The sequence below is a fragment of the Chelonoidis abingdonii genome, chromosome 13, assembly GCF_003597395.2.
Source record: "Chelonoidis abingdonii isolate Lonesome George chromosome 13, CheloAbing_2.0, whole genome shotgun sequence".
Classification (NCBI taxonomy): domain Eukaryota; kingdom Metazoa; phylum Chordata; order Testudines; family Testudinidae; genus Chelonoidis; species Chelonoidis abingdonii.
The window spans coordinates 489938-505255 of NC_133781.1; the positions used below are offsets into that span (position 1 = coordinate 489938).

Consider the following 15318-nt stretch of genomic DNA (forward strand, 5'->3'; position numbering starts at 1 on the left):
GCGAGGAAGGTGTACACTGCTAATATTCACAGAGAAATTCATGCCTGTCTGGAAGGTGGGTAGAAACACAGGTCAGGAAGATGGTGCTCACCTGTGAGCATAATACAGCTGCAGCTTGAACTGATGAACTCTTGTTTTTTGGGTTTGGCTGCCAGGTCATCTGCAGGATCCTCAGCTGAAGTTCTTGTTTCTTCTCACTCTGCAAATCTGAATCTTTTCAGCACAAAGACCTGAGCTACCTGAATGGAAAAGCACGCCAGTGATCTGTGTTAGGAACATGCTTTCCCCCTCGATTACACAGTCTAGAGTTCACCCTCATAACTTGTATCCTTCTCCGTGGCAAGCCGGTGTTCTCTCGATTTCACCTCCAAAGGGGCTGAGCCTGGGGAGTTAGTGCAGTGTTTCTGTGCAGGTGGTACAAACAAATATCCTGATGCAACTAACTTCCCATGCTAGAGGACTCACCTTTCTGCTCTCAGCCATAAGTGGTCATTGCTCTGCATGGTGAATGAAACTGCAGCCCAGGCAGGGGGACCAAGCCCAAGTCCACAGTCTAAGGAGGAACTGGCATCTCCAGCATCAAGGGAACAGTTCCAGGCTGAGCAGGAAGCAGATGACAGCCTTCAGAAAGCTTGGGTGGCAGCACGGAGCTCCCAAACGCCTCTCAGCCCTGGAGGTTTTTCGCCTTCCCCTGCAGCATGGGGCATGGGTCACTTGCTGGTGGATTCTCTGCTTGAGGTCTTCAAATCACAATTTGAAGACTTAAATAACTCGGACATAGGTTAGGGGTTTTATAGAAGTGGATGGGTAGGGTTCTGTGGCCTGCTTTGTGCAGGAGGTCAGACTAGATGATCATGTTGTTCCCTTCTGACCTATGAGTCTATGAGTCTATGAGGACGCTACCTTGATAGCAAATTCCTGCAAAATAAAGAGAATTTAATTTATCCAAAAGGCTCCACTTTCATGGAGGTTGTGCACAAAAATCTTGCCTTGTTCCATTAAAAAAACATTTTCAAAAGAAGTCATTAGATTGATACAAACTTGTGGAGAGTCTCTTGACCTCAAAGAGTAGCCACAGTCATGAGATGAAAAATTAGGCCTTCACCCCAAAGGGGCGTTGTCTGTGATCCCAAGCCCACTAGCACAAGGATGGAGAACACTGGACATCCCCTTCCTGACATTTCCTGCCAGGACACACAGCAGATTGGTGGCAGAGCTAGGAAACAAATTCATTTTTCCAGTGCCTGGCCCACCACACCTGCCGGCCTCAGCCTGGGAAGGAAAGAGATAGGGCAGCTATGCTGTCTAAATTCTGCTCTATGACTGCAAGATTTACAGATAAGAACTTAGCAATTGTACTGTACTGCATGACTGATAGGAGAAAGGAGCAGCTACTTTATACAATGGTGCCCAGATGTCAGCAGAAGCTCTGGGGTGGGAAAGGGATCACTATACTATATACAGAGCTCTACATGGCTGTAGGAAATAAGGGATAAGAAAGGGAGCCGCTCTAGGGCTAGACTCTCAGTTCTAATAAACCCATAGTACTGTTTACTTTAATGGGGCTACACCAATTTGCATCAGCTGGGGATCTGGCCCACTGTTCCAGTGGAGCTACATCTGTTTACATCAGAGGAACATGTTGTCTATGACTCCAGTGCAGATACATTGGTTTACTCCAGCTGGGGATTTGGTCGATTGACACGAAGGGTGTTATGTCAGCGTAAACCAGCTGACAATCTGGCCCACTGTCCAGATTGTTGCTCCAAAAAGTAAACTAGTGCTTCATCATAAGTGAAAGATTTCTCCCCAGAGACTCATTACGCTATTTCAGTCAATGCAATTACACTAGGTCTTTGTGCTGAAAAGATTCAGATTTTGCAGAGTAAGAGACAAGAACTTCAGCTGAGGATCCTGAGTCCTGGCAGCCAAACCCAAAGAAACAAGAGTTCATCAGTTCAAGCTTCAGCTGTTGTATGGTCACAGGTGAGCACCATCTTCCTGCCTGTGTTTCTATCCCACCTTCCAGACAGGGACATGAATGTTCTCTGTGAATATTAGTAGTTTTAACCTCCTCTGCCCCCTGCAGTGACGGTATTAATAGCACCATTTCAGAATAGGGAAACTGAGATACGTCTTGTGAAAGGTACTCAGCCAGGGATCTGGAGCACTGCTTCCAGTAGAGCTATGGCGGATTCAAACCATCTGGGGTCTGGCCCATTGAGGCCAGCAAACCTATGGGCCATTAACCCTATCTGGGAATCTGGTTCATTCACTCCCTATGGAACTATGGCCAATTCACACCAGCTGGGGGCTGGCTCATTCACTCCAGTGGAGCTATGGACGGTTCACACCAGCTAGAATCCAAACAAAGTGAAGTGGATAGAAAGGACCATAATAAAGATATGAAAAATGCAAGGAGAAAATTAGCAGGATGGCACAGGGTGGGCTGGTCTTTGGAGGGAGATGGTCTCTGCCCCTATCTCTGCCTTGTCCTCTGAACCCAGCCAATGAGTTTAGATTTGGGTGACAAGATGGTAGCTCAGGGATGGGGCTTCCTAAAAGAGGGAGCCAGGTGAGCTCCCCTGCTCATAGAGATGTGGGGAGCTGTCAGAGAGCTGGGCCTGACACCCAGGGAAAGAGGACAGGGCTATAGGGGGACCCAGAGTCAGAGAGCAGTGGGAAAGGAACTCTCCCTAGCAGCAATGAGGGGTAGGAGCAAACTCTCGAGAGGGAATGAGAGGACTGGGAGATTCTCACTCTGAGTGAAGCTCTTATTTCAGATTAATAGAGAAGACCTCAGAACGAGGGGGTAATTCAATGGCACCAACAGTGAAAGTTGGTTTGACGGAGGGCTGGAGGGAAATGGAGGCAGTGTCAGTGTCTGATACATGAACAGGTTCGACTACCAGAGGGAATTTGAAGTATAGTTTATCTGAATCGGGGAACTGCAAGACTCTGTTGATCCACTGAACTCTCAGGGAATAAAGATAAGGACTAGGATTGGTCAGAAATTTTCTGAAACTCACTTTCTTCAGAAAATGTCGATTTAGCAGGAAAATGTTAAATAGAATCACAGAAATGTAGGGTTGGAATTCAAGTCCAGCCCCCTGTGCTGAGTCAGGACTAAAGAAATCTAGACCATCCCTGACTGGGGTTTGTTCAACCTGTTCTTAAAAACTTCCAGTGACATGGATTCCCTCAGAAGCCTATTCTAGATTTTAACTCCTCTTGTAGCTAACAAGATTTATCTAATAACTAACCTAAATCTCTCTTGCTGCAAACTAAGCCCATAACCTCTTCTTATACCTTAAGTGGACATGGAGAACAGTTTATCCCCACCCTCTTTTGAACATCCCTTAAAATATGTGAAAATTGTTACCACATCCTATCTCAGTCTTCTTTTCTCAAGATTATACATTCCCTATTTTTTCATCTTTCTTCATCGATCAGGTTTCCTAAACCCTTTATCATTTTTGTTGCTCTCCTTTGGACTCTCCCCTATTTATCCCCATCTTTCCTAATATGTGGTGCGCAGAACTGGGCACCATACTCCATATGAGGTGTCACCAATGCTGAATATAGCTGGTCAATTATGTCTCGTGTCCTACATATGACACTCCTGTTATACCCAAATTAGTATTAACCTTTCTGCAATGGAATCACATTGTATATTCAATTGCTGATGCACTCTAACCCCCAATCCTTTACTGCAGTGCTACCACCTAGCCATCGCTTCCCATTTATTAGTTGTACATTTGATTTTTCCTTCCAAAGTGTAGTACTTTGCAATTATCTTCATAGAACTGCATCTTTTTGAACTAGGAATCATAGATTATTACTTTTGGAAAGGAGCTCAGGAGATCATCTAGTTCAACCTGCTGCTCAAAGCAGAACCAATCCCCAAATCCCTGATTGAACTCACAACGTTGGGTTTAACAGGCCAATGCTCAAACCACTGAGCTATCCTTCCCCCCAATATTTCAGAACAGTTCTTCTATTTGTCAAGATTGTTTTGAATTCTTATCCTGTCCTCTGGCAATCCCTCCCAGCATGGTGTCATCTGCAAATTTTATACATATTCCCCACTCCTTTATCCAAGTCATTAATGAAAATATTGACTAGTACCAGACACATGAGAGAATTCTGCAGGACCCCACTAGATACACTCCCCCAATTTGACAGTGAACTATCGATAACTACTTTTAAAATATGCTCTTTCAGCCAGTTGTGCAATCACCATAAAGTAATTTTGTCTTGCCCACATTTCCCTAATTTGCTTATGGGATATATCCAGTCTACTGCTTTTCCTCTATCCACTATGTTGCTAATTTTATTAAAGAAGGACATTAAATTGGCCTGCCTCCTTGGCATAGTTTTTGAACTTCCCCAGATCCCACTGCCTTCAGCTGTTAGGCTCAGCACTTCTGTAATCGGCTCCCTGTGTCTCAAGTTGGGCACCAAGAGAAAAAGGATCACACAGGTAGTGACTACTTCCCAAAGTCTAGCATCTCATAGGCTGGGATAGAACCTATTTCTTCTGGCTGATGTTCACTTGCCTTAAATGCAAGATCATAATTTCTCTCGCTGCGGTCCCATACCTCATTCATCATGGAATTTCCAAGTTCCAGAATGAAGGAAGGAAGGGTCCTACAAGCAACAGTCTCATTCACTGCACAGCCCTGATTCAGCAAGGAGGGGCAGGTGTGGTGTATTGAGGACTGTATTGGAATTACAGCTAATGCTATCGCTTTAACAGTGGGAGGTGGTTTCCTGGGCCTGCTTGCAGGCTAGAGGGCTCTGTAGTAAAGCATGCATTCATTCATCAGAGTCAGTCTGAAAGGAGCCATCTTGCAGGAAAGATGGTGCATTGTGCCTCTCTCTGTATTAGGAATGAGTCTGCTTTGTCTCTCTCTCCATTTTGGGGTTATTGCGTGTTATTCTGAATTCTAAAAAATAAAAATAAAGTACACTTCAAACTTTCAAGAACAATATTCTTTGTTTTAATCTAACACCTTTCTGTATTTGCCATGAATATAACAAGAGGCACAAACAGAGAATGTACACCTCCGCAGAAGAGGTAAAATGAGTGCAGGTGAAGAGTCACTCATCACAGTCTGCTAGTCCAAACAGTAACCACAGAGTGGCTAGGGCAAGTGTCTTCCCTCCCAGTACAGCTCAGTGACCCAGACCTGGTACTGGCCTCCTAGTGAGGACAAAACCAAACACAAAGAGTAAGGATCTTTCACCACAAACTAGTTTCAGCTTGGGACGCTATACAGGGAAATATGCCAATGTATATATACCACAATAGTTATATTGGTAAAAGTCTTGTGTGAACGCACTCATTCTGGATGGAGTGCTATTTTATGGCTCCATTTACATTGCTTTGAAAGTAACATAGTCTAAACTGGAAAAGGGCACTCTTAGTTGAGATAAAGGGGTTCTTATGGGGAGTTGCACTGAAATAATTATACCTGGGTAAATCCTCCTGTAGACAAGCCTAGAGCATCCCCATGACTAGGGACAGGGCTGAGTTTAAGTCGGCTTAGCTAAGCCTGATCACTTTCCCCAACTCTGCTGAATGAGACCTGAGCAAGCAGGGCAGGGTGCTCATTAGTCATTGTCAGAAGCCTTTTGGCAGAGAAATCCTAAAGTTAGTATGTGAAGAGCACAATGCAGCATAAAAAAGTGATCTACATGATACAGCACAAATGATATCAAACAATGACTACCTAAAAAGATGTAGGAGGTGAGGGTTTACACTGGCACAACCACATTCATAGAGCGTTGGTTTCCGCTGAGGACAAGGGAACCTTCTGAAGTCCAAACCAAGCCAATTCTCAGCCAGAAAAATTGTGGGGTGTTTTACCAGCTCAGACGAAGCTTGCTGAATTCAGGGAATCCAGAGCCTACACTTCACTTGACACACTCCTCGTGGGGAACTGGTTTACTCCCTGCAAACCACTAGTGCGAGCTCTGTGGAGTGGAATCAAGGAAGCAAGGCTTAGTCTGTTGTTCGTCAGATAAATTAGGTTCTTTATACAAATCTGAGCTTGCCTTAGCAGTGTATTTGTGTCTCTGTCTTTCTTCACTCGCACTCCAATGTTATCAGCCCCTATAGTATGACTCTCAGCCCATCATCCTGTGTGTTCAGTCCAGTATTTGGGCTTAGGGCCTGAAGGAGAGGAAGCCTTCCAGCATTAAAGTGTTTAAATTGATAATGTGATACTGAAGTTTAATACATGCTGTTCTCGTTCTACTGCAGGGTTAGGTTCATTTCCCCCATGACAGCCAAGGAACTTGGAAATCAAACCTTTCTCACAGAGTTCATCCTCCTGGGATTTGGGACTATTCCAAAGCTACAGAGCCTTCTCTTACTGCTGTTTCTAGTGATCTACCTTGTGACCATGGCTGGAAACATCCTCATCATGGCAGTAGTTGTGGCTGACCAGCACCTTCACAGCCCCATGTACTTCTTCCTGGGGAACTTGTCCTGCCTGGAGACCTGCTACACCTCCACCGTCCTGCCCAGCATGCTGGCCAGTCTCCTGACTGGGAACAGAACCATTTCTGTTGGTGGCTGTATCGCACAATGTTACTTTCTTGGTTTCCTTGCAGCTACTGAGTGTTATCTCCTAGCAGCGATGTCTTACGATCGGTATCTAGCAATATGCAAACCATTGCATTATACAACACTTATGAACGGCAGGTTCTGCCTCCAGCTAGCAGCTGGGTCTTGGGTGATTGGGTTAGTGGCTAGTTCCATAGCAATGGGTATGATGTTACAATTAACTTTCTGCGGCCCCAATGAAATTGACCATTTCTTTTGCGAATTTAAACAAATAATAAATCTCTACCGCAATGACATCTACCAAGTGGAGTTTTTAATTACCATTGTGGCTGGTTTATTGACACTGCCACCATTTGCTTTAACTGTGACATCCTATGTTTGTATCATCTCTGCCATCCTGCTAATCCCCTCCACCACTGGAAGGCAAAAGGCCTTTTCCACCTGCTCCTCTCACCTCATTGTAGTGACAATTTTCTATGGGACTCTGAGCCTTGTGTATCTGCTACCGAAAACCAAGACACTCAGAGACCTCAGCAAAGTTTTCTCTCTCTTCTACACAATTCTGACTCCTATGACCAATCCCTTCATATACAGCCTGAGAAACAAAGAGGTGAAAGAGGTTCTGAGAAAAAAATGTCAGTAAATGTGTAGACTTGACAAGAATTGAGAAAGGCCACAGTGTTTTTTGAAAGATAAATGAATGATGAGTGCAGTTGATTTACATTTTAATGCTCAGGTGCAGCGTAGCCCTTTATTTCATGCTATGTCTTTGGTATTGTGAGCTCAATTCATTTGAGAATGTGCAAAAATTTGAAATTGTAAGTTCCATCAGAACCAGGTTCTCTGTGTTCAGAATAAAACTGAGCTGCATTTTCCTTGCTGAAGGTTGGTGGATGATAAGATTTTGGCAGATTTTGTAGGCTGAAACAAAGTCAGCAAGTAATATAGTGACTCAAGGCTGGATCTCCAAAGGGCCCTGTCTGCTACCCTCTGATGCCTCACAGAAATCCAATACATAGGCCACATTTTGGGATACGAATTAAAACTCATATAGAGCGCCCCACACTCATCACAGGCTGACACTTTTAACGGAGTCCAGGGTACCTCTACACTGCACACAAACAAACAAACAAAACAAAAGAAAACAAAAAAAAACACACCACCACCCAACAACAGAGACAGGGTTGCACTATGATACTAAAAATACCCAAGTAAAGATATTCCTGCTTGGGCTGGAGTCCCACTCCCTAACTTCTCTCTTCCAAAGATAGGTAGCTGTGATAGGTGGATAGGTAGCTGTGAGGCAGATCTTCAGCTGACATCAGGGTTGCCTACTCTGGATGGAGGTTTTCTGGGAAGTTTCCTCACATAACATATTGGCTTTAAGGACTGAGCTACTCTGAAACTCTTTTACTATAAAGAGAGCTCTTTGCCAGTGCATTGCTTTGGCATTTTGACACTGGCTGGAATATTTTCTTCAGGAAAGTGTGAAATTAATGAGAAGCTGATAACAAGATGTCACAGACTCACAGGATCAGTATTATGCCCCAATTTATGAACAGTCTTTTGGAGAAAGCCATTTACTGTGCCAGACCCCCATATTTGTCAAACAAACCAAGCAAACAGAAAAACATTTTTCATTGAAAAACCACTTTGATGGAAAATGTTTGTCAAGACACAGAAATAATAGTGGAAAGTTGTACTTCCTGCCACAGCAGGATGGAAATATTATGGGAATCCAGTGCTGACCTTGTCCATAGTTCATGGAACTTGCCAAAACAAACAGCTGCAGGAAATGGAGATCCCCAGAAGCCACAATCACTGATATGCTTTTGGTCAGCCTCAGGATACAATCCTTTGGGCTAGAAATAGGTCAAAGTTCCCCAAGCCAGTGGCTCATTAGGCTGACACAGTTCAGGCTAGGGAGGCCATTTGTCTACTTTTATACTGGGCAGTTCTCTTTTTGGCTGCTTTCTCCCCCACCCAGCACAGGAATAAAACTCAGAGGTAGTTTTGTCTGGAATCGGACAGGGGATACCATTTTGAAGAATGAAACAGTCCACCAGCATATGTCATGTTCTGCAAAATGGCATCCCCCATGCAACATGACCTGGAATGCTCCATGAGTATGAGCTCACATTGGCAGGGGCAGGTCCATGTCTTTGTGGAAGTGTCACTAATCTGGGTATGAGAGAGTGGCTGCCTCAAGGGATAGAAGCGAGGCTCACTGACTTGGTGGACCCAGCAGCTAAAGAACAGATCACATTTCAGAGAAGAGGGAGCTGAAAAGATTTCGTTTAATTTTTTAGAACCCTTTGATGAATTCCTAGTGGATGCAAACTGAGATGTCGCTCTCCTTTTCCATCCTGAACGCTTCTTTTCTCTCCCTCCTTTCCATGCCTTTACTTTTTTCTTCTTTTTTTTAGGTTCTTGCCTTATTATTTTGAAAATAAATCAGTATAATACTGTTTAAAAGAAGGATTATGATTTAGGCAACAACACAACCCTCTCCCCTCCAAATCTACCTGCCTATATTTTCTCCTCCTGAGTGAGAGATTTCTTCCCCAAATCCTTTCTTATTTCAGCAGGGAAAACGGCAATGACAATTGCATGGCGTCACTTGAGGCAGCAGAGATAACTTTGGATTGAATACAGTGGAGGTGTTGAGTAAAATGCTGGATTATAGGCACTGTTCAGGGTGAAACCACATTTCAAACCTTGTTGTCGTGTGAGCAAACAGTTTACAACTGCTTCACAAGAAATGGGCACATCAGAGAATTCATCAGAAAAACCTTATCTCATGGGGGGAAATTTAAAAGATGCACAAAAACTCTCATATGTACTTTGTCTGTCTCGAATATTTAACTTTGTCAATGAACATGTCTGTAAAGAACTTGCAAAACTGAGGTGCTATCTGTCTATCTATCTATCTATCTATCTATCTATCTATCTATCGTGGGAATTCCAAAGTCTTTAGGAGATATAGGAGATATACAAGTCACTTTCTACAGAATATACTCTTTACTCTCTTAACACATTTTAGGCACCCCATTCCTTAGGGTTTTATTTATGACCAACTGATAAAGTAGCTAATTGGCCTTAGTTGCTGGTGCTCATTATTTTAGTGCCAGTCTCATATTTGGTGTTTCTTTTAAAGGCCCAGCTTCAAGAGTCCTGAGATTCCCTGAGAACCTTCCCTTTCAAAGAAGTAGGATTCTAGCCCTCGGGGGTGAAGAGGAAAGCTTGTGACCCCTACTTGCTCAGGAGCGAAGAGATGACTGAACCTCCCCCCAACAAAGAATCTTTTTTTTTAATCTCTCATGATTTTTAAACCATTCATTTTTTTCAGATCTGTCCCACTAAATTTGCATCCTGGGGTTGAGTTTCTCTGCTTGTCTTTGGTCAGTTTCCCTTGCAATCACAGGGTGTGATTGCAGCTGGTGTGGCCAGTCCCTAGTGCATTTTACTCTAGCCACCAAGTGCTGGAGCATTAAAGCAACATCAGCGCAGACTTACTGTGAAAGGAAGGTCATAGGGCTTCGGGGGAGCTCCTACAGCTCAGGCTGAAGCATACGCTGCTGCAGGTCCATTGCACTTGTACTCGTGCCAGCTAGATTAAAACTGATTAAGGTGGGTCTACATAAGCTGCAGACACACCTTTCACTGTGGTGTTAGCTCGAGGCTTGACTTGACTTTCATTCCAGCTGTGGTTTTTTCTCTTGAAAAAAAATTTTATTGTAAGCCCTCTCAGTTGTGGAGTTTTTAATTGTAGCCTGTGTTGTTATACTTTCTTAACAATTTCAGACAGAGCAGTTTCGCTGGGTTGTCTTTTTGTATTCTGGGCAATTTCTTTAGGCAAAACTTTAAAAAAACAAAATAACACAATTTTTTAAAGAGCTCTTTTCACCAGTTTGAAAGCTCTAAAAGCACTTTTTTTTCCATTTTATTATTGCAAAACCCCTTCTTTGTCTAATATTGTTATTCCCCCATAACTTATTTCTTCACAATTCACATTCCTGTAAGCTATTTTAATGTGTGTGTGTGTGTGTGTCCTTACTCTGCAAGACATTTAGATAAAAAATTACTAAAATCTTCCTATAAGTTGTGTCACAGAGATGATAGTTATTTAGTGATGGAAATTAGGTAAACAACATTTTTTTAAATGTAAAAACTTGCTTAAATTAGCTTTAAAGTTTTGTGATAGGAAAAACTGGGAACTCGTGGGGTTCTACCCCAGGGAGGTGAAGAATAGGAGCTCAGGAAACTGAGGGCTCCATAGGGTAGTTAGCCTTGAACCATGACAATGTACACCAGTAAATAATCCCCAGAAAAAAAAAGGCTGGGTTATTTCAATGGTGCCTGTGTCATGATTGCCCCTGGGTTTGTAACAACCCATTGCTGGGTCCTTGATCATGTGCAAAAGACAGAAGAGTTTTTATTTAGCATTGCCTGCTGCACATACACACACACACACACACACACACACACACACTCAGTCTCTTACACACACTCACATATATTCTCTCTCACACACACTCACACAACACATGCTCTCTCTCACACACACAGACTCTCGCACACACAAACACATTCCAACACACTCTCTTTCACACACACTCTCACACCGACACTCTCTCTCACACACATACAATCCTTCAAGACACACACTCTCTCTCACACGCACGCTGTCTCCCTGTCATACTTCTCCAATGCATAATTTCTTGCACACACAATCATGCTCTCATAACACACTTTCTCTGACATAGACACTCTCATTCACACACACATTCCACAATAAACACACTCTCTCTCTCTCACACACACACACCCCCCTCACACATATACACACACTCAGACAACACATGCTCTCTCACACACACACTCCCCCAATAAGCACTCTCACACGCACACACTCACACAACACACTTTCTCTCACACAAGCTCCTCCAACACAAACTCTCTCTCACATACTCTCTGTATTTTATACACACACTCCCCCAATATACTCTCTCTCTCTCGCCCACACACACACACTTGTATTGTTATTGTTATTGCTGTTGTTACTTCAACATACTTCCTGTCAAAAATGAGGGATATAGCTTGTTCTGAAAGGACAGGTATAGGAGAAAAGGAGGAGGTGTTGCACTGTACATAAGAATGCCTACACTTGCTCTGAAGTCCAAGGGAAAGTGAGTGACACACCTACTGAGAGTGTCTGGGTGAGGATAACAAGGGAAAAGAACAGTACTAATGTTATGGTGGGGGTCTATTACAGACCACCAAATCAGGAAGAGGAAGTGGATCAGTCATTCCACAAGTAGGCAATGAGATTAGTTAACACACATGAGCTAGTATTAATGGGGGATTTTAACTTCCCTGAGATCTGTTGGAAGACTATTGTAACAAAATATACTACATCCTGCAAATTCTTAGTGTGTGGATGGGACAGCTTTCTGATTCAGAGAGTTGAGGAAATACCTAAGGTGTCATCCATTTTGGATCTGGTTTTGACCAACAGGTATGAATCAGCTGCGAACATGAAGGTGGTTGGGAACTTGGGAAGAATGGATCATGATCTGATCAAATTCAATATACTATGGAAAGGAGGGCATGAGAAGAGCAAAACAATTACACTGGAATTCAGAAAGGCGGATTTCAACCAACTCAGAGAAATTGTAGGCAAAGTCGCATGGAAGGGCAATTCTGAAGAAAAGTAATCGAGGGAGGCTGGCAGTTCCTAAAAGATGTAATACTGGAGACTCAGCATCAATCTATTCTGATGGAGATTAAAGATAAGAAGAGCCACAGGAGGTCAATGCGGCTGAATACATGCTTTTCAGCTATCTAAAACTCCAAAGGGATACATACCAGAAATGGAAGAAGGAACATGTCATCAAGGAAGTATACATGGGAATAGCACGAGCGTGTAGGACAAAATCAGGAAAGCCAAGGCAAAGAATGAGTTACAGCTGGAAAAGAACATTGGAGATTACAGGAAGGGGTTCTTCAAATATGTCAGACAAAAAAGAAAGATAAAGGACGCTGTTGGTCCTCTGCTCAATGGCGGTGGTGAGCTGGTAATAGGAGATGAGAAGAAGGCAGAATTGTTCAATGCCTACTTTGCTTCAGTCTTCTCACAAAAAATAACATGTGACCAGATGACTAGCGAATTTCCATAGACAATAAAGGGAAGTGATACAGATTGAGGTAAGTAAAATCACATCATAGATTTTTGACCAATCTGAATTAATTCAAATCAGCGGGCTGGAGCTATTATAAAGAATTAGCTGAAGAAATCTCAGAGACACTGGCAAAAATATTACAAACTCATGGATGACGGAGAAGTCCTGGAAGCTGAGAGGGCTATCCTAGTGCCCAACTTTAAAAAAGGAGAAGCTGGGGAACTGTGACCATCACACTGACATCAGCACCTGGGATGTTCCTAGAGCAGTATAAAATATTCAGTTTGTGATACCTGGAGGATGAAGGGGTGAGCACTAGCAGCCAGCATGGAGTGCGAAGAACCAGTCATGCCAAACCAGCTTGATTTCCTTCTTTGACCTGGAAACTAATGTGAATAGGGGATGCAGTGGACATAATACACCTGACTTGAGCAAGGCTTTTGAAACTGTCCCACATGACATTTAATAAGTAAGCTGGAGACATGTGGGCTCATGGACCTACCATTAAGCAGATACAACCACAAACAAAGAGTAACTATTAATGGAATGATGTCAGATGGAGGGAGTTTTCAAGTGGGTTCCACGGATCCATTCTGGTGTTGTTATATATCTTATAATGACTTGATGTAAGTGTAAGAGGCCACTGATCAAGTCGCAGATAACACAAGCGGAGGTCCCAATACTTTGCGGATAGAGCTAAAATTCAAAGGGATCTGATAAATTAGAGAACTGGCTATAGACAGCAACATGAAATTCAACCAAGACAGATTAAGATGCTGCACTTATGCAAGAAAACCAAATACAGAATAGGGATCACTGAGGCCACGTCTAGACTACGCGCCGTATCGGCGCGTTAAAATCGATTGCTCTGGGATCGATATATCGCATCTAATCTAGACGGATATATCGATCCCTGAGCACGCTTATATCGATTCGCGGACTCCACCAACCCCAATGGAGTTCCGGAATCGACATGGCGAGCCGCGGAGAATGATCCCGCGCGGTGAAGATGGGTGAGTAAATCAATTTTAGATATTTGACTTCAGCTACGATATCACGTAGCTGAAATTGCGTATCTAAAATCGATTTATCCCGTAGTGTAGACCAGCCTAAGTCGGCAACAGCACGTTGAGAAGGATGTGGGAGTTGGGTGGATCACAACCTCGACATGAGTCAGCAATGCAATGCTATTGCAAAAATAGCAAATGCAGTTTTAGGTTGTATTAACAGAGCATAGCGTGCAAGTCACAGTGTGATATAATGCTCTAGTTGGGTCTGTCTAGACCTCATCTGGATACTATGTCCAGTTTTGGCCACAAGTATAAAGGAAGGATAGAGAAACTGGAAAGGATCCAGAGGTGAGCGACGAAGAAGATCAAAAGGATGGAATGCAGCCATATGAGCAAAGGCTGAAGGAACTGGTGTCTTAGTTAGAAAAGAGGCTATTGGGGAGGGGGGTATTATAATGGTCTTCAGTTACTTGAAAGGCTGCCATAAAAAAGATTGAGCAAAGTTATTCTCTCTTCCACAGAGGGCAAAACAAAAGCAATGGTTCAAACTACAGGACAGTAGTGTTAGATTAAATCTCAGGAAAAGCCTACAAAGTAAAGAATGGTAGGACAATGGAACGACTGCCTAGGAAGTTGTGGAAGTTTCTTCACTGACATTTCAAAGAAAAGCTGAGAGCATCTGTCTTGGATGTTAGACACAACAAATCCTGCTTCTGGCAGGAGGAGTTACCCTGCGGTCCCTTCTAGCTCTATGATTCTGTGATTCTATGAAATGTGCAATGCACATTTATTTTCTGCAGTATTATTCTTTCAAAGTTCATTAAGGGTTACAATATCATTATTTTAGATTTTTGACTGGTCTATGCATTTCATAGTTTTGTTTCTCTCCTTTGCTTAAATTTTATTCTTTGAGTAGTGAGTTCTAAAATGCCTAACTTGTCCTGGCTGTAATAATTATCATTTTTATTTTTATCACCATATTGTGCTTTGTGATTCATTATTTAAAGTGGCACAATCAAAGATCAGTATCCTTTTCAAAAGTAACTTTAGCTTATACTCACCTTAGCAGTGCTAGTTTAAAAAAAATAGCTAAACACATAACTTTCAACACTGTGCAGATGACAGTCGCTTATTTTCAAATTGTATTTTTAGTTATATCTGCAAAATAACTTAAAATTCATATGAAAATAAATGTGGTTCCAAGTCTGATAGTAACAGTAATGATGGATTCAAATGTTAGCAAGTCACATATATGATTGTGATTGGTAAATATAAATGCCAAATAATTAGAAAAAATAAATATTCGTTCTTAATAAAAAAGATAAAGAGCCCTTAATTTTGTATGTTAAAATTAAGAAAATACATTTTAGTGGAGTGAAAAACACTTGTCTAATATAGAGTAGATAATGGCAGATAATGCTGACAGAGCAGATATTGCTGCTTATGCTGCTAATGCTGAATTGGCAATGTCTCACTTCTGATAGTCAGATGTATGTGAGTTGTCTGGGGAGAATGTTTTGCTGGCTGTTCTCACGCAGTATCTTCTCCCTTC

At 42.6% G+C, this 15318-nt stretch overlaps 1 protein-coding gene across 1 annotated transcript; it reads left to right on the forward strand.

Moving 5' to 3' along the window:
- Positions 1-6287: 6287 nt before the first annotated feature.
- LOC142047714 (olfactory receptor 10A7-like) lies at positions 6288-7217 on the forward strand. Its single transcript, XM_075072091.1, has one exon. The coding sequence runs from the start codon at positions 6288-6290 to the stop codon at positions 7215-7217; it is 930 nt and encodes a 309-aa protein (XP_074928192.1).
- The last annotated feature ends 8101 nt before the right edge of the window (positions 7218-15318 follow it).